Source organism: Bombina bombina, chromosome 6, assembly GCF_027579735.1.
Source record: "Bombina bombina isolate aBomBom1 chromosome 6, aBomBom1.pri, whole genome shotgun sequence".
NCBI lineage: Eukaryota > Metazoa > Chordata > Amphibia > Anura > Bombinatoridae > Bombina > Bombina bombina.
Genome location: NC_069504.1, coordinates 983,071,152 through 983,096,089, shown reverse-complemented (window position 1 = coordinate 983,096,089; position 24,938 = coordinate 983,071,152). Strand labels below are relative to the sequence as shown.

At 41.5% G+C, this 24,938-nt stretch overlaps 1 protein-coding gene across 1 annotated transcript in view; it reads right to left on the bottom strand.

The window, feature by feature from the left end:
• Positions 1-24,938, bottom strand: part of HMGXB3 (HMG-box containing 3) — a 517,423-nt gene that overhangs the window by 70,399 nt on the left and 422,086 nt on the right. Inside the window, exon 17 of the mRNA XM_053718650.1 lies at positions 21,437-21,656. Coding sequence (XP_053574625.1) covers positions 21,437-21,656 — 220 coding nt within the window. The remainder of the gene's footprint in view (positions 1-21,436; positions 21,657-24,938) is intronic.

The following is a 24,938-nucleotide window of genomic DNA, read 5'->3' as shown; positions in this document are numbered from 1 at the left end:
CTCTTTTCTACTCTCTTCTACTCTTTCCTAGTTCCTGTCTCTGATTGGGGGTTACTCGAGAGCACACACCTTCCACTACAGGCTGCAACCCATCCGGATCTGAACGCAGAGGTTCCGGTTTCATCAGCTGGTTTGCTTGTAACAGCCAGCTTGTGGACTAACATCGCACTCAAAAATCAAGCATAACCGGCTTTTTTCTTCCACTCCTCATGACATGGGACTCTGATTTATTCCCAGGACTGAAGTGCCGATACCGGTATTTACTTTGTTCCAAAATGATGCACTATAGCCCACTGGACGACAGGCTATGGCATGCTGGATTTTCAATAATCCTCCCACTCCTCCCATATTTCCAATCATTGGCTGGCACTATGTTTGTACTACCCTGGGTATATTAACCCAAAAACATATCAAGTGAAAGTATCAAAATAATGAAATCATGGATAAATATCTCTTGTGTGTACTATGATGTCTCATTATATTGGCCACTATAGTTGACATGATGATATGAGACAACCTACTCAATCTAAGATTAATATGTTATTTGCATAGCTGGGTACACCTCATATTGTCCTAACGTGTTAATACTGGATTTTAAGACCCCAGTCCAGAGTATAATACTGACAAATCAGCTTTAGTCTCAGCATGTTACAAAAAATACTACAACAGCCATTAATATAAAAGACGTTGACACAAATTATAAAACTTAATTTGCCTTCTATTTCTCTATATTGGTTAACAGATTATAACCTCAATCAGAGAATGTCACATATATAATTTCCTCCTGAAGTGAACTAATTGCTTCACATTACAATCAAAAGGGCACAATACAATAAAAAATTACAATGAGACATTATGTAACTATACAATGTACATTGCTACACTTACATTGACAAACAAACAAAATAGAAAGGCCCTGCCCTAGAGATCAATGAGTTGTAGAAGCACTTTTACACAAAGTGAGCTACTGTTAGAGAGGCTCCCAAGCTTACAATATAAAGGTATTCATTAATCCTATGTCAATGATGTAAGGGCACTATCCTGTATCAGATTAGTGAGTCCAGTGATCCATTGATTGGCTGTTATAAATGGCAATCAGGACCACAGCAAATCTATCATTATTATCAAGGACCAATTATATAATCTAACCTCCCGTGTCGAACTAGGGAGACTTCGCCATAAAGCTCATATGTCTCACTTCACAAAGGACAATCGAGAGGTATACAGAGATATGGGACCATGGCTGCTGTTGCAACTATCATTAGTGCGGCCTCAAAGCAGTCTCCACAGCCTTGTGGAGAGAAATGGACGGGGCCTGAACCGTTCAAAGCACTGATATATTACTCCCCACAGAACCACCATTCATCTACCAACCCACCGATTGATAGGGGGCAGACTTACAATCTGCCCCCCACCTCTCAGCTGTACCCTGCATGGGGCGCGGAACAGCCTTTGCTGCACTTGTCCCTGCAGGGTTGGTCCAGTCAATAAATAATGGGTGCATTCATTAAAAAAAACAGTGCAAATCAATTGATGTTTTCAGCCCATGTGGATGTACAGTGTTCATTTTATATATCCATCTTGCCTGTTGTTGTAGTAGACGTTGTTTATGATCTCTACATCTTATGGGTACCGGGACATGGTCAATAAATCAGAATCTTAAGTCCACAACTTGTATGCTGCATCATGGAAAAAACATAATTTATGCTTACCTGATAAATTCCTTTCTCCTGTAGTGTGATCAGACCACGGGTCATCATTACTTCTGGGATATTACTCCTCCCCAACAGGAAGTGCAAGAGGATTCACCCAGCAGAGCTGCCATATAGCTCCTCCCCTCTACGTCACTCCCAGTCATTCGACCAAGGACCAACGAGAAAGGAGAAGCCAAAGGGTGTAGTGGTGACTGGAGTATAATTTAAAAAAATATTTACCTGCCTTAAAAAACAGGGCGGGCCGTGGACTGATCACACTACAGGAGAAAGGAATTTATCAGGTAAGCATAAATTATGTTTTCTCCTGTTAAGTGTGATCAGTCCACGGGTCATCATTACTTCTGGGATACCAATACCAAAGCAAAAGTACACGGATGACGGGAGGGATAGGCAGGCTCTTTATACAGAAGGAACCACTGCCTGAAGGACCTTTCTCCCAAAAATAGCCTCCGAGGAAGCAAAAGTGTCAAATTTGTAAAATTTGGAAAAAGTATGAAGCGAAGACCAAGTTGCAGCCTTGCAAATCTGTTCAACAGAGGCCTCATTCTTAAAGGCCCAAGTGGAAGCCACAGCTCTAGTGGAATGAGCTGTAATTCTTTCAGGAGGCTGCTGTCCAGCAGTCTCATAAGCTAAACGAATTATGCTACGAAGCCAAAAAGAAAGAGAGGTAGCAGAAGCCTTTTGACCTCTCCTCTGACCGACAAACAGGGAAGACGTTTGTCGAAATTCTTTAGTCGCCTGTAAGTAAAATTTTAGGGCACGAACTACATCCAGATTGTGCAGAAGACGTTCCTTCTTCGAAGAAGGATTTGGACACAAGGAAGGAACAACAATCTCTTGATTGATATTCCTGTTAGTGACTACCTTAGGTAAGAACCCAGGTTTAGTACGCAGAACTACCTTATCCGAATGAAAAATCAAATAAGGAGAATCACAATGTAAGGCTGATAACTCAGAGACTCTTCGAGCCGAGGAAATAGCCATTAAAAATAGAACTTTCCAAGATAACAACTTTATATCAATGGAATGAAGGGGTTCAAACGGAACGCCCTGTAAAACGTTAAGAACAAGGTTTAAACTCCATGGCGGAGCAACAGTTTTAAACACAGGCTTAATCCTGGCCAAAGCCTGACAAAAAGCCTGAACGTCTGGAACTTCTGACAGACGTTTGTGCAACAGAATGGACAGAGCTGAGATCTGTCCCTTTAAGGAACTAGCAGATAAACCCTTTTCTAAACCTTCTTGTAGAAAAGACAATATCCTAGGAATCCTAACCTTACTCCAAGAGTAACCTTTGGATTCGCACCAATATAGGTATTTACGCCATATCTTATGGTAAATCTTTCTGGTAACAGGCTTCCTAGCCTGTATTAAGGTATCAATAACTGACTCAGAAAAACCACGTTTTGATAAAATCAAGCGTTCAATTTCCAAGCAGTCAGCTTCAGAGAAGTTAGATTTTGATGTTTGAAAGGACCCTGAATCAGAAGGTCCTGTTTCAGAGGTAGAGACCAAGGTGGACAGGATGACATGTCCACCAGGTCTGCATACCAAGTCCTGCGTGGCCATGCAGGTGCTATTAGAATAACTGATGCTCTCTCCTGCTTGATTCTGGCAATCAATCGAGGAAGCATCGGGAAGGGTGGAAACACATAAGCCATCCTGAAGGTCCAAGGTGCTGTCAAGGCATCTATCAGGACTGCTCCTGGATCCCTGGATCTGGACCCGTAACGAGGAAGCTTGGCGTTCTGTCGAGACGCCATGAGATCTATCTCTGGTTTGCCCCAATGACGAAGTATTTGGGCAAAGACCTCCGGATGAAGTTCCCACTCCCCCGGATGAAAAGTCTGACGACTTAAAAAATCCGCCTCCCAGTTCTCCACTCCCGGGATGTGGATTGCTGACAAGTGGCAAGAGTGAGACTCTGCCCAGCGAATTATCTTTGATACTTCCATCATTGCTAGGGAGCTTCTTGTCCCTCCCTGATGGTTGATGTAAGCTACAGTCGTGATGTTGTCCGACTGAAACCTGATGAACCCCCGAGTTGTCAACTGGGGCCAAGCCAGGAGGGCATTGAGAACAGCTCTCAATTCCAGAATGTTTATTGGTAGGAGACTCTCCTCCTGACTCCATTGTCCCTGAGCCTTCAGAGAATTCCAGACGGCACCCCAACCTAGAAGGCTGGCGTCTGTTGTTACAATTGTCCAGTCTGGCCTGCTGAATGGCATCCCCCTGGACAGATGTGGCCGAGAAAGCCACCATAGAAGAGAATTTCTGGTCTCTTGATCCAGATTCAGAGAAGGGGACAAGTCTGAGTAATCCCCATTCCACTGACTTAGCATGCACAATTGCAGTGGTCTGAGGTGTAGGCGTGCAAAGGGTACTATGTCCATTGCCGCTACCATTAAGCCGATTACCTCCATGCATTGAGCCACTGACGGGTGTTGAATGGAATGAAGGGCGCGGCATGCACTTTGAAGTCTTGTTAACCTGTCTTCTGTCAGGTAAATCTTCATTTCTACAGAATCTATAAGAGTCCCCAGGAAGGGAACTCTTGTGAGTGGAAAGAGAGAACTTTTCTTTTCGTTCACCTTCCATCCATGCGACCTTAGAAATGCCAGTACTAACTCTGTATGAGACTTGGCAGTTTGAAAACTTGAAGCTTGTATCAGAATGTTGTCTAGGTACGGAGCTACCGAAATTCCTCGCGGTCTTAGTACCGCCAGAAGAGCACCCAGAACCTTTGTGAAGATTCTTGGAGCTGTAGCCAATCCGAATGGAAGAGCTACAACTGGTAATGCCTGTCTAGGAAGGCAAACCTTAGATACCGGTAATGATCTTTGTAAATCGGTATGTGAAGGTAAGCATCCTTTAAATCCACTGTGGTCATATACTGACCCTTTTGGATCATGGGTAAAATTGTCCGAATAGTCTCCATTTTGAACGATGGAACTCTTAGGAATTTGTTTAGGATCTTTAAATCCAGGATTGGTCTGAAAGTTCCCTCTTTTTTGGGAACCACAAACAGATTTGAGTAAAACCCTTGTCCCTGTTCCGACCGTGGAACTGGATGGATTACTCCCATTAACAAAAGCTCTTGTACGCAGCGTAGAAACGCCTTTTTCTTTGTTTGGTTTGTTGACAACCTTGACAGATGAAATCTCTCTCTTGGAGGAGAGTATTTGAAGTCCAGAAGGTATCCCTGAGATATTATCTCTAGCGCCCAGGTATCCTGGACATCTCTTGCCCAAGCCTGGGCGAAGAGAGAAAGTCTGCCCCCCACTAGATCCGATCCCGGATCGGGGGCCCTCAATTCATGCTGTTTTAGGGGCAGCAGCAGGTTTCCTGGCCTGCTTGCCCTTGTTCCAGGACTGGTTAGGTCTCCAGCCTTGTCTGTAGCGAGCAACAGATCCTTCCTGTTTTGGAGCAGAGGAAGTTGATGCTGCTCCTGCTTTGAAATTCCGAAAGGAACGAAAATTAGACTGTCTAGCCTTAGGTTTGGCTCTGTCTTGAGGCAGGGCGTGGCCTTTACCTCCTGTAATGTCAGCGATAATTTCTTTCAAACCGGGCCCAAATAAGGTCTGCCCTTTGAAAGGTATATTAAGTAATTTAGACTTAGAAGTAACATCAGCTGACCAGGATTTTAGCCACAGTGCTCTGCGCGCCTGAATGGCGAATCCGGAATTCTTAGCCGTAAGTTTAGTTAAATGTACTACGGCCTCCGAAATGAAAGAATTAGCTAGCTTAAGGACTCTAAGCTTGTCCGTAATCTCATCCAGAGTAGCTGAACTAATGGTCTCTTCCAGAGACTCAAACCAGAATGCCGCCGCAGCCGTGACCGGCGCAATGCATGCAAGGGGTTGCAATATAAAACCTTGTTGAATAAACATTTTCTTAAGGTAACCCTCTAACTTTTTATCCATTGGATCTGAAAAGGCACAGCTATCCTCCACCGGGATAGTGGTACGCTTAGCTAAAGTAGAAACTGCTCCCTCCACCTTAGGGACCGTTTGCCATAAGTCCCGTGTGGTGGTGTCTATTGGAAACATCTTTCTAAATATCGGAGGGGGTGAGAACGGCACACCGGGTCTATCCCACTCCTTAGTAATAATTTCAGTTAGTCTCTTAGGTATAGGAAAAGCGTCAGTACTCGATGGTACCGCAAAATATTTATCCAACCTACACATTTTCTCTGGTATTGCAACTGTGTTACAATCATTCAGAGCCGCTAACACCTCCCCTAGTAATACACGGAGGTTTTCCAGCTTAAATTTAAAATTTGAAATATCTGAATCCAATCTGTTTGGATCAGAACCGTCAGCCGCAGAAAGAAGCTCTCCGTCCTCATGTTCTGCAAGTTGTGACGCAGTATCTGACATGGCCCTAGCATTATCAGCGCACTCTGTTCTCACCCCAGAGTGATCACGCTTGCCTCTTAGTTCTGGTAATTTAGCCAAAACTTCAGTCATAACAGTAGCCATATTCTGTAATGTTATTTGTAATGGCCGCCCAGATGTACTGGGCGCCACAATATCACGCACCTCCCGAGCGGGAGATGCAGGTACTGACACGTGAGGCGAGTTAGTCGGCATAACTCTCCCCTCGCTGTTTGGTGAAATGTGTTCAATTTGTACAGATTGACTTTTATTTAAAGTAGCATCAATACAGTTAGTACATAAATTTCTATTGGGCTCCACTTTGGCATTAGCACATATAGCACAGATATCTTCCTCTGAATCAGACATGTTTAACACACTAGCAAATAAACTTGCAACTTGGAAATACTATTCAAGTAAAATACTATGATATGAAAAACGTACTGTGCCTATAAAAAGCACAGAAAGATTAATGACAGTTGAAAATTAATAAACTGAAAAGGTTATAGCATCAATCTTTGTAAAAAAACACAATTTTAGCAAAGGTTTGTTCCCATTAGCAAAGGATAACTAACCCTGATAGCAGAAAAAAAGTTACAGAATAAACACTTTTTATCACAGTCAACTACAATCTCACAGCTCTGCTGTGAGTGATTACCTCCCTCAAAACAAGTTTTGAAGACCCCGGAGTTCTGTAGAGATGAACCGGATCATGCAGGAAATACAATGAGCTTCTGACTGAATTTTTTGATGCGTAGCAAAAGCGCCAAAAAAGGCCCCTCCCCCTCACACACAACAGTGAGAGAGATCAGTAAACTGTCAGAAATTAGATCAAGCATCTGCCAAGTGGAAAAATAGTGCCCAAACATTTTATTCACCCAGTACCTCAGAAAATGCAAACGATTTTACATTCCAGCAAAAAACGTTTAATATAAATTAAGATTTATTAAAAAGCCTGTTGCTAGTCCCTGCAAAATAGGCTAAAGTCTTATGTACACAGTGCAATTCCAGTGAAGTACCATTCCCCAGAATACTGAAGTGTAAAATATACATACATGACATTATATCGGTATGGCAGGATTTTCTCATCAATTCCATTGTCAGAAAATAAAAGCTGCTACATACCTCTTTGCAGATTAATCTGCCCGCTGTCCCCTGATCTGAAGTTTACCTCTCCTCAGATGGCCGAGAAACAGCAATATGATCTTAACTACTCCGGCTAAAATCATAGTAAAAACTCAGGTAGATTCTTCTTCAAATTCTACCAGAGAAGGAATAACACACTCCGGTGCTATTATAAAATAACAAACTTTTGATTGAAGGTATAAAACTAAGTATAATCACCATAGTCCTCTCACACATCCTATCTAGTCGTTGGGTGCAAGAGAATGACTGGGAGTGACGTAGAGGGGAGGAGCTATATGGCAGCTCTGCTGGGTGAATCCTCTTGCACTTCCTGTTGGGGAGGAGTAATATCCCAGAAGTAATGATGACCCGTGGACTGATCACACTTAACAGGAGAAATGTCCTTTTACCAGTTGTTTACTCGTCTGCTTATGTATTGCCATTCTAATGGCTGTACTATGGTTAGCCATATGTGTTCTAATGTTGTCTAAGGTTTTACAGACATAGAAAATTCGACAGCTACAATAAAGTAAATAGACCACAAATTTTTACTTACCAGTTAGAAAATGTTTAATCGGAAACTGATGTAACATGCTATTGCATGTAGTACAGCTGCGACATTTAAAGCAGCCATTTTTTTTTTATAGAAGAAAGAAAATTGCTAGGCATATAGTAATGGACCAAAGGGTTCACTTTTTGAACTGGGAGTTGGGTATCCTTGCCACAATTTTCTGCAGTTCTTGAGGATCTGGCCAACCATCTGTTTGTCATCAATATATGTAGTGACAAAGGTTTGTCTCTTATAATTTGTCTTCCTTAGTTCTTTGTCTAGGAGTAGTGACTCCTGGGTTTCTTGTCCCATGTGTTGTAACTCCTTCCTCAATATGGACAAATCACATCTCTTTTGTAGAAACTTTTCTGACATAAAAACCAATTATTGTTGCGCGCCACTCTTGCAAATTGCGCTTTAGGGATGGACCATATAGCTCCGTACATGGAGGATTAAATTCCTGTTAGTGGCCTTATATATGTAATGTTGTAGCCAGGTAATTACCGTTCTTGTAAATTCAAAGATCAAGAAAATCAACTTCTTCTAAGTCAAAATGAACCTTGAACCAGATAGGGGAATTTGTTATCTCCCTTTTAGACAAAGAAAAGATCAACTATGTAACACCTTCAGTAATGTACATTAGTGTTTGAATAGATTTTCATCATGGATATCTCATATTCCTCCATAAACAGGTTTGCATAGGATGGGGCCACATTCTAACCAATCGCTGTACCCGCACCAAAGGTAAAATACCAGCTTAACACTCTCTTTATGCACAAAAACTTTATTGCCATGGAAGTTTTGGGGAGCTACTTTCCAGTCTTTCTCTGAGGAAGGGTAAAGTTTCTCCCTCAAACGTCACAGGCAATAAAAATGTAGGAGAGTGTCGGGCTGGTATTTTACTGTTGAATACTTTACAGCTTTATTACCTGAGCACCCCCAGATGATTCTATATTATTTGGAGCACACCAAACAGTATTGTATTACATAGCTAATAAAATATACAGTGACGTTGTACATTTATTACAGAGTTTAAGTGATTATAGGAAGGTACAGGTTCAATTCCAAACGTGATACTCCACAATTTATTCCCAGACTCAAATCTACAATGCAAATATTTCTTGGATACATAACCTTCCTCATTTGCTTACTTATTTTAGGCAAGATTACAAGTGGAGCACTAATTAATGCTCCCGCTTAAGCCTTAATTGCACTTGGCGGAGTGCGCTCGTATTATGGTTTTCAAAAAGACAAACTTAGAATATTGCATGCGCGTTCCCCCATAGAAGTCGATGGAGAAAAAAAAAGTGGAAAAAAACACCCCACTTTAGCGCAAACCGATCGTATACTTTCATGTGTGCTAACCCGATATGAAAATATGAATATTTCACATTCAAATGTTCTGCACATAACAGAATATGTTCTTTTTATCCATAAATAATTATATATATATATATATATATATATATATATAAAATGTTTTTTTGTACAATATATATATCTATATAGGTATAGATATATTAGATATATACAGATGTGTAAACATATATATACATAAATATATATATATATATATATATATACACACACACACACATACAGTACATATTCAGTTTTAAAGATGTCTATGTTATGGCTACTTTTTTTTCTTAAACCTGAGATCTCATATCTTTGAGCCTTTATAACTTTTGTGTTTTAGATTGTGTTATTATGAGTGTAACTATATTTTGCAATGTATTTTTTATATGTTTTGTGCAACTTTTATGTTTCGCGAAACAGTTAACTAGTCGCGTTAATCATTCTAGTGTAAATCGCGATTGTGCTCAATAGATTGCGTTTACTTTCAATTTGTAATACCAGCGGGTAAACCCGACAAGCGCCAAAACACCCGCGATAAACCCCTTATCACTCTGGCGCAAACCTTTAAAGCTCCACTCGCTATTTGGCCCTTTGTGTTTTCCCTAATCGTTTTACTTTATAATTTCTGCCTATCAATAAATTACAGCATATAAACTTTTAAACTATGTGTGCTATGCACTTTTGGAAAATTTGCATACTTTATTGTGGTACTGTGAGAGACCTGAACTGCTTAGATTATAAGAAATCAATGAAATTAATTCTCTAACTATCCCCAGTAATTATGAAATGCTAATTTCCCCATTAATGAGAGGCTTGTTTTTCAAGGCAATCTGCTAGGATGTATGCTTCTTTCAATGAGTTGACATCTGCTCTCCACAGAACAATAAAATTGCAGAAATTGCAGTATGGCTAAACTGTCTGCATATAAAGGTAACTGCATACATGCATGTACTACAAACTGTGACACAAAGGCAGGGACACTTAAGTCAGGGACACTTAAATTAGTATATATCATAGTCTGATAATTTAATGACTAAATGGTACAGGTACAAATTCCTAAATTCAGAGATTCCAAAATCATTCTGAAATGCAAACTTTTTAATTAATATGTTTTTTAAAAAATAAATTGATCAAAATTTACTATTTTTCCCCACCTGTAAGTCACAATCTTCTCTGCCTGTGTCTTTTTTTTGTGTGTGTTCTAAAACGCAAACAATAGTCTACATTTGTTTAAAACAACACATATTACTTTTCTAATTACAGTACAGTACTATCTGATGGTACTATGTATACAAAGGTATAGAAAATCATATAAAACTAACATGTAAATATTGCCTAAATGACATAAGATATTGTTGTTTACACTTAGTTTAATCCCCTAGTGCATTATTATAGTTTCATATATAACTATTCAGGTATGGAAGTTACAATAGCCTTCAACCTCTCTCTATCTGCAAAAGGAAGTGTGTTATCTAATAATGACAAATAAAGTGTGACTTTACATATGGTGATGTCTCTACTAAAATGTATAGGCTTGGCAAAATTCCTGAGAGCAACAATCCTCACTACAATACAGAAGCCACCTTTGTGTTTATGTGCTTTACAGTCACATTGTTCAGTACAAGCAAACATATAAGCAGTGTATATAAAACATTTGGATTATCACCAAACACATACAACATTATTATGTACACCTTTACTTCTAGCTATCTAAATATGATAAAAAAAACCCCATAAATTATGCTTATCTGATAATTTTCTTTTCTTCAGATGGAAAGAGTCCACAGCTGCATTTATTACTTTTGGGAATTCAGAACCTGGCCACCAGTAGGAGGTAAATACACCGCAACCAAGGCTTAAATAACTCTCCCACTTCCCTCATCCCCCAGTCATTCTGCCGATGAACAAGGAACAGTAGAAGAAATATCAGGGTGAAAAGGTGCCAGAAGAATAAATATAATAGATGCCCCACATAAAAAACACTCACGGGGAGCTGTGGACTCTTTCCATCTGAAGAAAAGAAAATGATCAGGTAAGCATAATTTATGTTTTTCTTCATAAATGGAAAGAGTCCACAGCTGCATTCATTACTTTTGGGAAAACAATACACAAGCTATAGAGGACACTGAATGCAAAACGGGTGGGTACAAGAGGCAGCCCATTCTGAGGGCACCAAGTCTGCAAAACCCTACCCACAAAAACCTGCTTCGTCTGAAGCCGAGAACATTTAAAAAAAAGAAAAAGCCCCAAGGACACTGACCCGCAGATAGTCCATAAGCCTTGCTAGAGACCGCAGAATAGACTCGACTGAGCCAACACGCCTCCAGGAGACACCATCGCCCAGCAGTCAGTCCCCAACCCCACACCCCTTACTAGAGAAAAGGGATCAACTACCAAAACCTCCCAAAAAAGGAGAAGACATGGAAGAAAAAATCAAAGATTCCCGAAGACCCCTAAATAGGGTACAACAAGTTCCAAATAAAATAAGGAACCCCGAAAACCGAACCAAGCTCATAGAGACCCGAACCGGTCTTGAGAAACAATGCAGGCAACGCCCAAACCCCGGATCTTACAGAAACCACAAGGTTAAGACAAATGCTCCTAAAAACAGTGCAACCGCTCCCCAAAGGACAACCGAAGACAGAGTCCTCAAGTTACAGATAACTCAGAATATCGAAATATTCATAGATAGAATACGTGCAGCAACCCCAGGTAAGTTAACACCTGAGACAATACCACACGCCCCAGTCATACCAGGATGACTCTGAAATAGAATACTTGCAGGCAAGTAAGAGCAGCTGAAAGAGATATCAAACCCTAATCATCAGACTGCAAAAACATCCACTAAACAGTGGGCACATCACAGGCTATACAAAAGCCGCCAGTCCTTCTCAATATCTTGAACAAGGAGGATCACAGAACCTCAAAGAGGCTCACCGAACCTCAAATGACCCGAGGACGTACAACAGATCTCAGATCCTGCTCTACACCGAACCAGCTCAGGCGATAGTCAGGTCTGAAAAACAGGGGAACAGAAAGGACCCTAATCACCAACCCTCAGGGAAGGACGTAATGGGGAGAACTCGGCCACCCCAACCGAACTCGGGAGCCCAAGAGCTCCTTCAAATGCAAATGGGTCCTCCTAAAAAGAACCCCATAGGAGATAAACATAGCAAAATGCAGTTGATCCCTATGAAGACCCAGCATAACTGACAGTCTCAACATGGAGATTGCAACCTCGACAGACAAAACAGAACATACAGGATAAAAACACCTGTTCCAACCTCCTGCACACAGGACAACAACCCGTCTCCTTAAGAAGGACAAACAACCCCTCCCAAAGAGAAATGCACATATAAGAACAGCGCACATGCTCACCAGACATGAGCCATAGTCTGTTGAAAATGGTAGCCGAATGAAAATCATCCAGACAACACTAATGAACACAGACAGAACTACCCCTGAAGGGGAGCCCAAATTGTTCAAAGGGCCAGGCCAGCATAAGGAGCGTATCCGAAAGCGCCCAGGATCCTGGCCAAGCTGCTAGCAGACTTAATTTGGCTAGTCCATAGGCCATAATCTATGGTCCCTGGAAAAAATGGATCGCCCTGAACGAGCCAAAGGATCATAAGTTTCCGGAGATCCAGAAATATCCAAAACAAAAACTAAAAGGTCTGAGTCCTAAAATTGTATAAAACAAACAACAGCCCAGGGAACACAACTACCCCATCTGCAGAAGCAGACCTCACAGGGGAATAACCGGACTACCCAGGAGAATGGGGCAAGACTCACTCGTAGATCCCAACCCAAAAGGAAGAGAACGCCCCCTGCAGAAGTCCAACACTCCAAAAAGGAGCTAGGGCACGACAGTGACACGCCAAGACTCTAAAGACCAAGGGAGAACATTGAGGATAAGTTACCCGAAGAGTGAGTAGAACAAAGGCTAGTCTCCATATTGCCTCAGAGTACGTAACTAGAGGCCCACATCCAAGGAAAAAGAATGCAGAGCATCCCAACCTCATTAGAAAAAACAGAATTTATGCTTACCTGATAAATTACTTTCTCCAACGGTGTGTCCGGTCCACGGCGTCATCCTTACTTGTGGGATATTCTCCTCCCCAACAGGAAATGGCAAAGAGTCCCAGCAAAGCTGGTCACATGATCCCTCCTAGGCTCCGCCCACCCCAGTCATTCGACCGACGGACAGGAGGAAATATATATAGGAGAAACCATATGATACCGTGGTGACTGTAGTTAGAGAAAATAATTCATCAGACCTGATTAAAAAACCAGGGCGGGCCGTGGACCGGACACACCGTTGGAGAAATTAATTTATCAGGTAAGCATAAATTCTGTTTTCTCCAACATTGGTGTGTCCGGTCCACGGCGTCATCCTTACTTGTGGGAACCAATACCAAAGCTTTAGGACACGGATGAAGGGAGGGAGCAAATCAGGTCACCTAAACGGAAGGCACCACAGCTTGCAAAACCTTTCTCCCAAAAATAGCCTCCAAAGAAGCAAAAGTATCAAATTTGTAAAATTTGGCAAAAGTGTGCAGTGAAGACCAAGTCGCTGCCTTACATATCTGGTCAACAGAAGCCTCGTTCTTGAAGGCCCATGTGGAAGCCACAGCCCTAGTGGAGTGAGCTGTGATTCTTTCAGGAGGCTGCCGTCCGGCAGTCTCATAAGCCAAACGGATAATGCTTTTAAGCCAAAAGGAAAGAGAGGTAGAAGTCGCCTTTTGACCTCTCCTTTTACCAGAATAAACAACAAACAAGGAAGATGTTTGTCTGAAATCTTTAGTAGCCTCTAAATAGAACTTTAGAGCACGGACAACGTCCAAATTGTGTAACAAACGTTCCTTCTTTGAAACTGGATTCGGACACAAAGAAGGTACAACTATCTCCTGGTTAATATTTTTGTTAGAAACAACTTTAGGAAGAAAACCAGGCTTAGTACGCAAAACCACCTTATCTGCATGGAACACCAGATAAGGAGGAGAACACTGCAGAGCAGATAACTCTGAAACTCTTCTAGCAGAAGAAATTGCAACCAAAAACAAAACTTTCCAAGATAGTAACTTAATATCTACGGAATGTAAGGGTTCAAACGGAACCCCTTGAAGAACTGAAAGAACTAGATTTAGACTCCAGGGAGGAGTCAAAGGTCTGTAAACAGGCTTGATCCTAACCAGAGCCTGAACAAATGCTTGAACATCTGGCACAGCTGCCAGTCTTTTGTGTAGTAAGACAAATAAAGCAGAGATCTGTCCCTTTAGAGAACTTGCAGATAAACCTTTCTCCAAACCTTCTTGAAGAAAGGAGAGAATCTTAGGAATTTTTATCTTATTCCATGGGAATCCTTTGGATTCACACCAACAGATATATATTTTCCATATTTTATGGTAAATTTTTCTAGTTACAGGTCTTCTGGCCTGAACCAGAGTATCTATCACCGAATCTGAAAACCCACGCTTTGATAGAATCAAGCGTTCAATCTCTAAGCCGTCAGTTGGAGAGAGACCAGATTTGGGTGTTCGAATGGACCTTGAACAAGAAGGTCCTGTCTCAAAGGTAGCCTCCATGGTGGAGCCGATGACATATTCACCAGGTCTGCATACCAAGTCCTGCGTGGCCACGCAGGAGCTATCAAGATCACCGAGGCCCTCTCCTGATTGATCCTGGCTACCAGCCTGGGAATGAGAGGAAACGGTGGGAATACGTAAGCTAGGTTGAAAGTCCAAGGTGCTACTAGTGCATCTACTAGAGTCGCCTTGGGATCCCTGGATCTGGACCCGTAGCAAGGAACCTTGAAGTTCTGACGAGACGCCATCAGATCCATGTCTGGAATGCCCCATAATTGAGTAATTTGGACAAAGATTTCCGGATGGAGTTCCCACTCCCCCGGATGAAATGTCTGACGACTCAGAAAATCCGCTTCCCAATTTTCCACTCCTGGGATGTGGATCGCAGACAAGTGGCAGGAGTGATCCTCCGCCCATTGAATTATTTTGGTCACTTCTTTCATCGCCAGGGAACTCTTTGTTCCCCCTTGATGATTGATATAAGCAACAGTCGTCATGTTGTCTGATTGGAACCTTATGAATTTGGCCTTTGCTAGTTGAGGCCAAGCTCTGAGAGCATTGAATATCGCTCTCAGTTCCAGAATGTTTATCGGGAGAAGAGACTCTTCCCGAGACCATAGACCCTGAGCTTTCAGGGATTCCCAGACCGCACCCCAGCCCACTAGACTGGCGTCGGTCGTGACAATGACCCACTCTGGCCTGCGGAAGCTCATTCCCTGGGACAGATGGTCCAGGGTCAGCCACCAACGGAGTGAATCTCTGGTCTTTTGATCTACTTGAATCATTGGAGACAAGTCTGTATAATCCCCATTCCACTGTTTGAGCATGCACAGTTGTAATGGTCTTAGATGAATTCGTGCAAAAGGAACTATGTCCATTGTTGCAACCATCAATCCTATTACTTCCATGCGCTGCGCTATGGAAGGACGAGGAACAGAATGAAGTACTTGACAAGAGCTTAGAAGTTTTGATTTTCTGACCTCTGTCAGAAAAATCCTCATTTCTAAGGAATCTATTATTGTTCCCAAGAAGGGAACTCTTGTTGACGGGGACAGAGAACTCTTTTCATTGTTCACCTTCCATCCGTGAGATGTGAGAAAGGCTAGAACGATGTCCGTATGAGCCTTTGCCTTTGACAGGGACGACGCTTGTATTAGAATGTCGTCCAAGTAAGGTACTACTGCAATGCCCCTTGGTCTTAGAACCGCTAGAAGGGACCCTAGCACCTTTGTGAAAATCCTTGGAGCAGTGGCTAATCCGAATGGAAGAGCCACAAACTGGTAATGTTTGTCCAGAAAAGCGAACCTTAGGAACTGATGATGTTCCTTGTGGATAGGGATATGTAGGTACGCATCCTTTAGATCCACGGTAGTCATAAATTGACTTTCCTGGATGGTGGGTAGAATCGTTCGAATAGTAATTTGTTTAGGATCTTCAAATCCAGAATTGGTCTGAACGTTCCCTCTTTTTTGGGAACTACGAACAGATTGGAATAAAATCCCATTCCTTGTTCCTTTATTGGAACTGGGTGCATCACTCCCATCTTTAACAGGTCTTCTACACAATGTAAGAATGCCTGTCTCTTTATTTGGTTTGAGGATAAGTGAGACTTGTGGAACCTTCCCCTTGGGGGTAGTTCCTTGAATTCCAGGAGATAACCTTGAGAAACTATTTCTAGCGCCCAAGGATCCTGAACATCTCTTGCCCAAGCCTGAGCAAAGAGAGAGAGTCTGCCCCCCACCAGATCCGGTCCCGGATCGGGGGCTACTCCTTCATGCTGTTTTGTTAGCAGTGGCAGGCTTCTTGGCCTGCTTACCCTTGTTCCAGCCTTGCATTGGTTTCCATGCTGGTTTGGGTTGTGAGGCATTACCCTCTTGCTTAGAGGATGCAGAATTAGAGGCTGGTCCATTTCTGCGAAAGGGACGAAAATTAGGCTTATTTTTAGACTTAAAAGACCTATCCTGTGGAAGGGCGTAGCGCCCTTTCACCCAGTGATGTCTGAAATAATCTCTTTCAAATCAGGTCCAAATAAAGTTTTACCTTTGAAAGGAATGTTAAGCAATTTTGTCTTGGATGACACATCCGCTGACCAAGACTTTAGCCAAAGCGCTCTGCGCGCCACGATAGCAAACCCTGAATTTTTCGCCGCTAATTTTGCTAATTGCAAAGCGGCATCTAAAATAAAAGAGTTAGCCAATTTAAGTGCGTGAACTCTGTCCATAACCTCCTCATATGGAGTTTCTCTACTGAGCGACTTTTCTAGTTCCTCGAACCAGAACCACGCTGCCGTAGTGACAGGAACAATGCATGAAATTGGTTGTAGAAGTTAGCCTTGCTGTAGAAAAATCTTTTTAAGCAAACCCTCCAATTTTTTATCCATAGGATCTTTGAAAGCACAACTATCTTCGATAGGAATAGTAGTGCGTTTGTTTAGAGTAGAAACTGCCCCCTCGACCTTGGGGACTGTCTGCCATAAGTCCTTTCTGGGGTCGACCATAGGAAATAATTTCTTAAATATAGGGGGAGGAACAAAAGGTATGCCGGGCTTTTCCCACTCTTTATTTACTATGTCCGCCACCCGCTTGGGTATAGGAAAAGCGTCGGGGGGCACCGGAACCTCTAGGAACCTGTCCATCTTGCATAATTTCTCTGGAATGACCAAATTGTCACAATCATCCAGAGTAGATAATACCTCCTTAAGCAGTGCACGGAGATGTTCTAATTTAAATTTAAATGTCACAACATCAGGTTCAGCTTGATGAGAAATTTTTCCTGAATCTGAAATTTCTCCCTCAGACAAAACCTCCCTCATGGCCCCTTCAGATTGGTGTAAGGGTATGACAGAACAATTATCATCAGCGTCCTCTTGCTCTTCAGTGTTTAAAACAGAGCAATCGCGCTTTCTCTGATAAGTAGGCATTTTGGATAAAAGATTTGCTATGGAGTTATCCATTACAGCCGTTAATTGTTGCATGGTAATAAGTATTGGCGCACTAGATGTACTAGGGGCCTCCTGCATGGGCAAAACTGGTGTAGACACAGTAGGAGATGATGTAGTATCATGTTTACTCCCCTCATTTGAGGAATCATCTTGGGCAATATCATTATTTGTGGTAGTACTGTCCTTACTTTGTTTGGACGCTATGGCACAATTATCACATAAATTTAAATGGGGAGACACATTGGCTTTCATACATATAGAACATAGCTTATCTGAAGGTACAGACATGTTAAACAGGCTTAAACTTGTCAACAAAGCACAAAAAACGTTTTAAAATAAAACCGTTACTGTCACTTTAAATTTCAAACAGAAAACACTTTATTACTGAATATGTGAAAAAGTATGAAGGAATTGTTCAAAAATTACCAAAATTTCACCACAGTGTCTTAAAGCCTTAAAAGTATTGCACACCAAATTTCAGAGCTTTAACCCTTAAAATAACGGAACCGGAGCCGTTTTTCAATTTAACCCCTATACAGTCCCAGATATAGTCTTTGCTAAGACCCAACCAAGCCCTGAGGGGAATACGATACCAAATGACGCCTTCTAAAAGCTTTTTCAGAGATTCTTAGATCCTCACACATGCATCTGCATGCCCTGCTCTCAAAAAACAACTGCGCATTAATGGCGCGAAAATGAGGCTCAGTCTATGACTAGAAAGGCCCCCTGACTGAAGAAGGTGTCCAATACAGTGCCTGCCGTTTTATAAACGTTCCCCAAGATTATAAATGCCAATTGTTAGCCTAAATCTGAATAATATGCACAAATAAAGCAATCGATTTAGCCCATAAAAATGTCTACCAGTTTTTTAGCCCATAATAAGCCCTTTATTCTGTTTGTTTTTGACTAAGAAAATGGCTTACCGGTCCCCATGAGGGGAAATGACAGCCTTCCAGCATTACACAGTCTTGTTAGAAATATGGCTAGTCATACCTTAAGCAGAAAAGTCTGCTAACTGTTTCCCCCAACTGAAGTGGAAACAGCAATCGATTTTAGTTACTGTCTGCTAAAATCATCTTCCTCTTACAAACAGAAATCTTCATCCTTTTCTGTTTCAGAGTAAATAGTACATACCAGCACTATTTTAAAATAACAAACACTTGATAGAAGAATAAAAACTACATTTAAACACCAAAAAAACTCTTAACCATCTCCGTGGAGATGTTGCCTGTGCAACGGCAAAGAGAATGACTGGGGTGGGCGGAGCCTAGGAGGGATCATGTGACCAGCTTTGCTGGGACTCTTTGCCATTTCCTGTTGGGGAGGAGAATATCCCACAAGTAAGGATGACGCCGTGGACCGGACACACCAATGTTGGAGAAAAAAACTAAGCGAAGCTTGGTGAAGGAGACAATACAACTCAATGTCCCTGATAAGGAAAATGACATACTCCCTAGAGTAGGAAAAGCCACACGGCCCTCCTTAAAGATAGTATAATCATCAGATGACTATTTCTCCAACCACAAGGCTACCTTGCTACCCCCAGAAGGCGGCCAAACTGCTAAGGAGAACAGACGAAGTCCAGAAGCCGACCCGAAGGAAAAATTCTTAGCTGAACTTTTTACAAACAAGGAATAACACCAATAATAATGTGAAACACTCGGCGCCCCAACTGGACCAGCCAGGCAGAATAGGCACCACTTGTCTGAAATAGGCCGCAAGAACAGAAGGATCCGAACCCAATCAGGACCAGCCTGAAACTAAGGGACGTTACTGTCAAGGCCACAGATAGTCACCCCCAGAGATGGGGGATAAACAGCATACAAACATAGGACTAACATGTCCTCTCACCAAATAACTTCCGTAGAAGTAAACTGAGCGATCAAAAAAATTGCAAATATCAATTCCAGAAACATTCCCGAAGAAAAGCATAAATATGAGTATAATATAAAAAGTCTCTCCTAACCGGATTAAAATAAAAGATAAGGCAACCAGTAAGTTATCGACCAAGAAGAACAGACACACTCAAACAAGGCTATAAGAAGATTACTTCATCCTCCTATACCTAAGCCTGCGAGCCTTTCAAAGACTGAGAATCCCCATATCTATTAAGGATGGGATCCTCCAACAACGCCAAAACGTGCCTCAGTAGGATATGAAGGCGCGCCAGTCTATAACGGAAGGCACAGCATACATTTGCCAGAGCAAAATAAGACCCCAGCCCCGAAGGTTGACCCCCTGAAGCCTCAGGGACAGTCGTTCCCCCGGAGAGCTGAGTAGGCCATCCCATGCCTAAGGAGCCCCGGTTAACGGAGCACGTACAATATCGTAAACACACTTCTGGTAGTTGCAGATGCACCAGAGCCATGATTATGGACATGCGAAAAACGTGCCATCAGCTCCGGAGGGAACAAGCCACCTTCCAGAGAAGGATAAGCAAAATCTGGGTTACCTGCATGCATAGTAAGTGTTTGTGGTAGGGAACTCGTCACTCAGGGTACCCGACCCCCAGAGGCGGACGGCTCAGCGGCCCCTTGATTCCCCGATCCCGAGGAATTGATCGCTCTAAAACGGCATTCGGAACATAACTGGAGGGCATGTATCACCCGGGCAAATTTGTATTCTTCACCAGAAACAGAATCTGATGCAGAGATGTCTGTCTCTACAATATTAGAATCCTCCATAACAGGGATACTAAATATAAAAAAATGGACCAAATAAGAAAATTTAAACGGCACCTGACACCCACAATGGCTGGGGCACTCACCACCTCCTATGAACCAGACACCGGCGGACCAGAATTCATCCGTCCCCACATGGTCAGGAATGCGGAAATGGAGAGTCAAAAACGTGACCACACCCAGTTACCAGGTACACTGTGCAGTCCAGAAAAAACACGCTCAACCGTAAAGGCCGCGTCACTTCCAAAGGCCGTTGTGTACCACAAGCCATGAGCCTAAGTAGCACTACACATACGCAGGTCGAATCACATAACAAACATGATTAAAAACCCTCCTGTTCAATAACCCCCCTCAGGAGATATTAACTCTTGATTCCAAGATACGAAAGGAGCCTCACTGAGACCCTGATTATAGTTAATCCTGCAAGGTAAGAGCCTCTCGGGAAAAACATTGGTAGCACCATACAATCATAACAAAAGGAAAATGAAACAACACGGCCCTTCAAGTGTGACAGATAGTAGCCTTGCCTCTGCCATGGACTTGAGAGAAGAAAGCAGGCAGCAAAACTTGTCAACACTGACTGCTCGTGGAGCTGTTAACATGAGTCGGGATGGGTTTGCAGAAAGACTCTCCCTGCATCTCCGGACTCTAACTTTCGTCCATACTCTCACTGAGAGGCTGACAGGATTACTTAAAACTCTGGTCCCATGCTGAAGGGTACTACCCTCCATAAGAGACTATAGAAACTTCTGACACTTCTCTGCCAACCTCCTGGGATGAAAGGCAAAGAATGACTGGGGGATGAGGGAAGTGGGAGAGGTATTTAAGCCTTTGGCTGGGGTGTCTTTGCCTCCTCCTGGTTGCCAGGTTCTGAATTCCCAAAAGTAATGAATGCAGCTGTGGACTCTTTCCATTTATGAAGAAAATAAACATTTTAAAGCAGGTAAAATAATACATTCAAGCAAGACAGTGCTCATGCAAACACCAGATCTAAATAACTTGATTAGCACCTTATGTTAGATTTCAAATGGCAGTGTTTGTCCTACAGCCAGTGTCACTATTTTTCAATACCTCAAAAGAGCTTTCAACACTCATATGCCTCACCTGGAACTTTTTGTACTTCCAAGTTCTTAAAGCTCTCGCTATTAACAACTACAGGTCCATGCATAAGAGGAGGAAAGAATGGAGAAAGGATGGAAGCATCAAACTTAGTGATGGGGATACTAGATGGGAAGGCAGCTTGTTCTAAAACTTCAGTCTCCAAGGTAGACCAGAAATCTTCCATGCTTACATCATTGGAGCTCAAAAACTCTGGCCAGGTAAACTGATAAAATAAAAATAAAACAGTCTTAGGTGCATTTACACAATCTTGATATCATACATATATTCAACAGCTTTTTAATAATTAAGACAGATATTTAAGTAATCTGTTGCACAAACAAAAGATAGTCAACGCCTTGCTTTACATGCTTAATCAAAGTAATAGAATCATGAATATTGATTGATATCATACATGACATGACAAATAACATGACTGTCAATAGTAACACTGATTATATGACAGCAATTACTTCAATTGTGAACTCATGTGTGAGCAAAGGGACATAAATCTATTTTTATAAGTTCTTTGCAGTCAAAAGGAATGCTCTTCTAAAAGCCTCTTCTTATCTCATCCTCTCTGCTGAGGACAACTAGGGACACACATAAATTATATACAACAGTTATCAAATAATTACAGAGAAGAACGAAGCAGGGTTTGGCTTGTGATGTCTGTGTATGCACTTCTAGTTCTCATGGGAATTGGAAAAAGAAAAAAAAAATCTTAGTTTTCTGTATGCAAATGACACTACAAGATTATGTCTCCGTATGGATGATAAAACAACCAGACGTGGGCCTCTTGTCCACTGCGCCTTAGAGTAATACAGATGCACCTCCACCAACAAGGATCAAATAGGCTGTATATGGTATAGAGTTGGTTTTATTCAACACATCATTCTATATAGAATTTATTTAGTGTTTAATGTCCCTTTAATGATTCAGATAGAGCACACAATTTGAAACAATTTTCCAGTTTATTTTCTATTATCAAATTTGCTTCATTATCTTGGTTGAAGGAGCAGCAATTCACTACTGATAACTATCTAAACACATCCAGTAAGCCAATGACAAAAGCTATTTCTGCTTCTGAGCATACCCAGGTATACCAAAAGAACAAAGCCAAATAGAAGTAAATTGTAAAGTTGTTTAAAATTGTTTGCTCTATTTGAATCTCAAAATCATTTTTGGGGGTTTCATGTTCCCATCCCTCCCTCTCCTATCCAACCTTTTTTCCCCCAAAGTGTAGGGTCCAGCATCGTTGGTAGTTACAGGAAGGGCACTCTTTAGTCATATGACAAACAGAAAGGAATATCTATGCTACAGTAATATAACAAAATCTCTCAACAAATTTTTACTAATCACTTCTGTTATAGGGTAGATTTAGGAAACATGTCCTCTCCTCTTAAACATAAGTCAAATAGAAGATTAAGAGACCTGGGTTTCTTATACTAATTGTCACTAAGGGTGCTACTAGATAATACGGAAGCAGAAATTTAAACATACTGGGCTAGATTACAAGTGGAGCGGTAATTTATCGCACACTCGGAAACAGGCAAAATTGCCAGTTTACGGGACCACGATAAATAACAAGCCATTACACAAACATTTGTGTGCGCTGGTATTACTAAATTGAGCACAAATATCGCTTTGGCAGAAGTGATATTTTGCACTCAATTTGTAATCGGGCACGTTATAGGGCTAATGAGACAATCTACCATAATTGAAGGTATTTTAGAAGACAACCTAGTATGGTACCAAAATATCTGGAGGGAGATCAACTAATCTGAATTATTTAAAAAAATATTTTATAGAGAAATCCATTACTGAGATTATGGGGACACTAAGTAGGAATATAATCTCTAGGTATAATTACAAAATAACACCATAACATCTAACCGTTAAAGGTTAGTGAATATGCATATCTATCCCTATCTTCATTCATCCTGTTATAAGTCTAATTGACTCTTGTAAATATATATTCTCCCAACCATAAATAACATACGGCTAGATTACGCGTTTTGCGGTAAGAGCGGTGCGGTATTAACTTGCACGTTATTGTCACCGCTCACTTGCCTACAGCGCTAAATCCAATTGTAGGTGAGTACAGCACAGTCTGTGTAAAGTGGTGCTCGGTGTAAGGGGCAGCTGCAACAGCCTCTGGAATCAATATGTATTCTTAGTAACACCAGCACCAGTTTCTTGAGTATAAATGCTTTATTGAGGTTACATTAAAAACAGCAACGTTTCGTGGTGAACCCACTTAGTCAGCGCTGGTATTACAGGTTTTCATAAACCTGGCGTTAACTGGCGAGAAGTGAGCGTAGAGCAAAATTGAGCTCCATACCACACTCCAATACCAGAGCGGCTGAAAGCCGCGGTGAGCTGGTTTTACGTGCTCATGCACGATTTCCCCATAGACATCAATGGGGAGAACCGGCTGAAAAAAAGTCTAACACCTGCAAAAAAGCAGCGTAAAGCTCCGTAACGCAGCCCCATTGATTCCTATGGGGAAACAAAATTTATGTTTACACCTAACACCCTAACATGAACCCCGAGTCTAAACACCCCTAATCTTACACTTATTAACCCCTAATCTGCCGCCCCCGACACCTACATTATACTTATTAACCCCAAATCTGCCGTTCCGGACATCGCCACCACTATAATAAACATATTAACCCCTAAACCGCTGCACTCCTGCCTCGCAAACACTAGTTAAGTATTATTAACCCGTAATCTGCCGCTCCTAACATCGCCGCCACCTACCTACATTTATTAACCCCTAATCTGCCGCCCCCAATGTCGCCGCCACTATATTAAATTTATTAACCCCTAAACCTAAGTCTAACCCTAACGCCCCCTAACTTAAATATAATTAAAATAAATCTAAATATAAATTCCTATCATTACCTAAATTATTCCTATTTAAAACTAAATACCTGTAAAAAAACCCCTAAGATAGCTACAATATAACTAATAGTTACATTGTAGCTAGCTTAGGGTTTATTTTTATTTTACAGGCAAGTTTGTATTTATTTTAACTAGGTAGAATAGTTACTAAATAGTTATTAACTATTTACTAACTACCTAGTTAAAATAAATACAAATTTACCTGTAAAATAAAACTTAACCTGTCTTACACTAACACCTAACATTACACTACAATTAAATAAATTAAATACAATGACCTAAATTACCAAAAAAACAAACACTAAATTACACAAAATAAAAAAAGAAATGATCAGATATTTAAACTAATTACACCTAATCTAATAGCCCTATCAAAATAAAAAAAAATAAAAAGCCGCCTCCAAAATAAAAAAAAACCCTAGCCTAAACTAAACCACTAATAGCCTTTAAAAGGGCCTTTTGCGGGACATTGCCCCAAATAAATCAGCTCTTTTACCTGTAAAATAAAATACAAACAACCCCCCAACAGTAAAACCCACCACCCACACAACCAACCCCCCAAATAAAATCCTAACTAAAAAAACCTAAGCTCCCCATT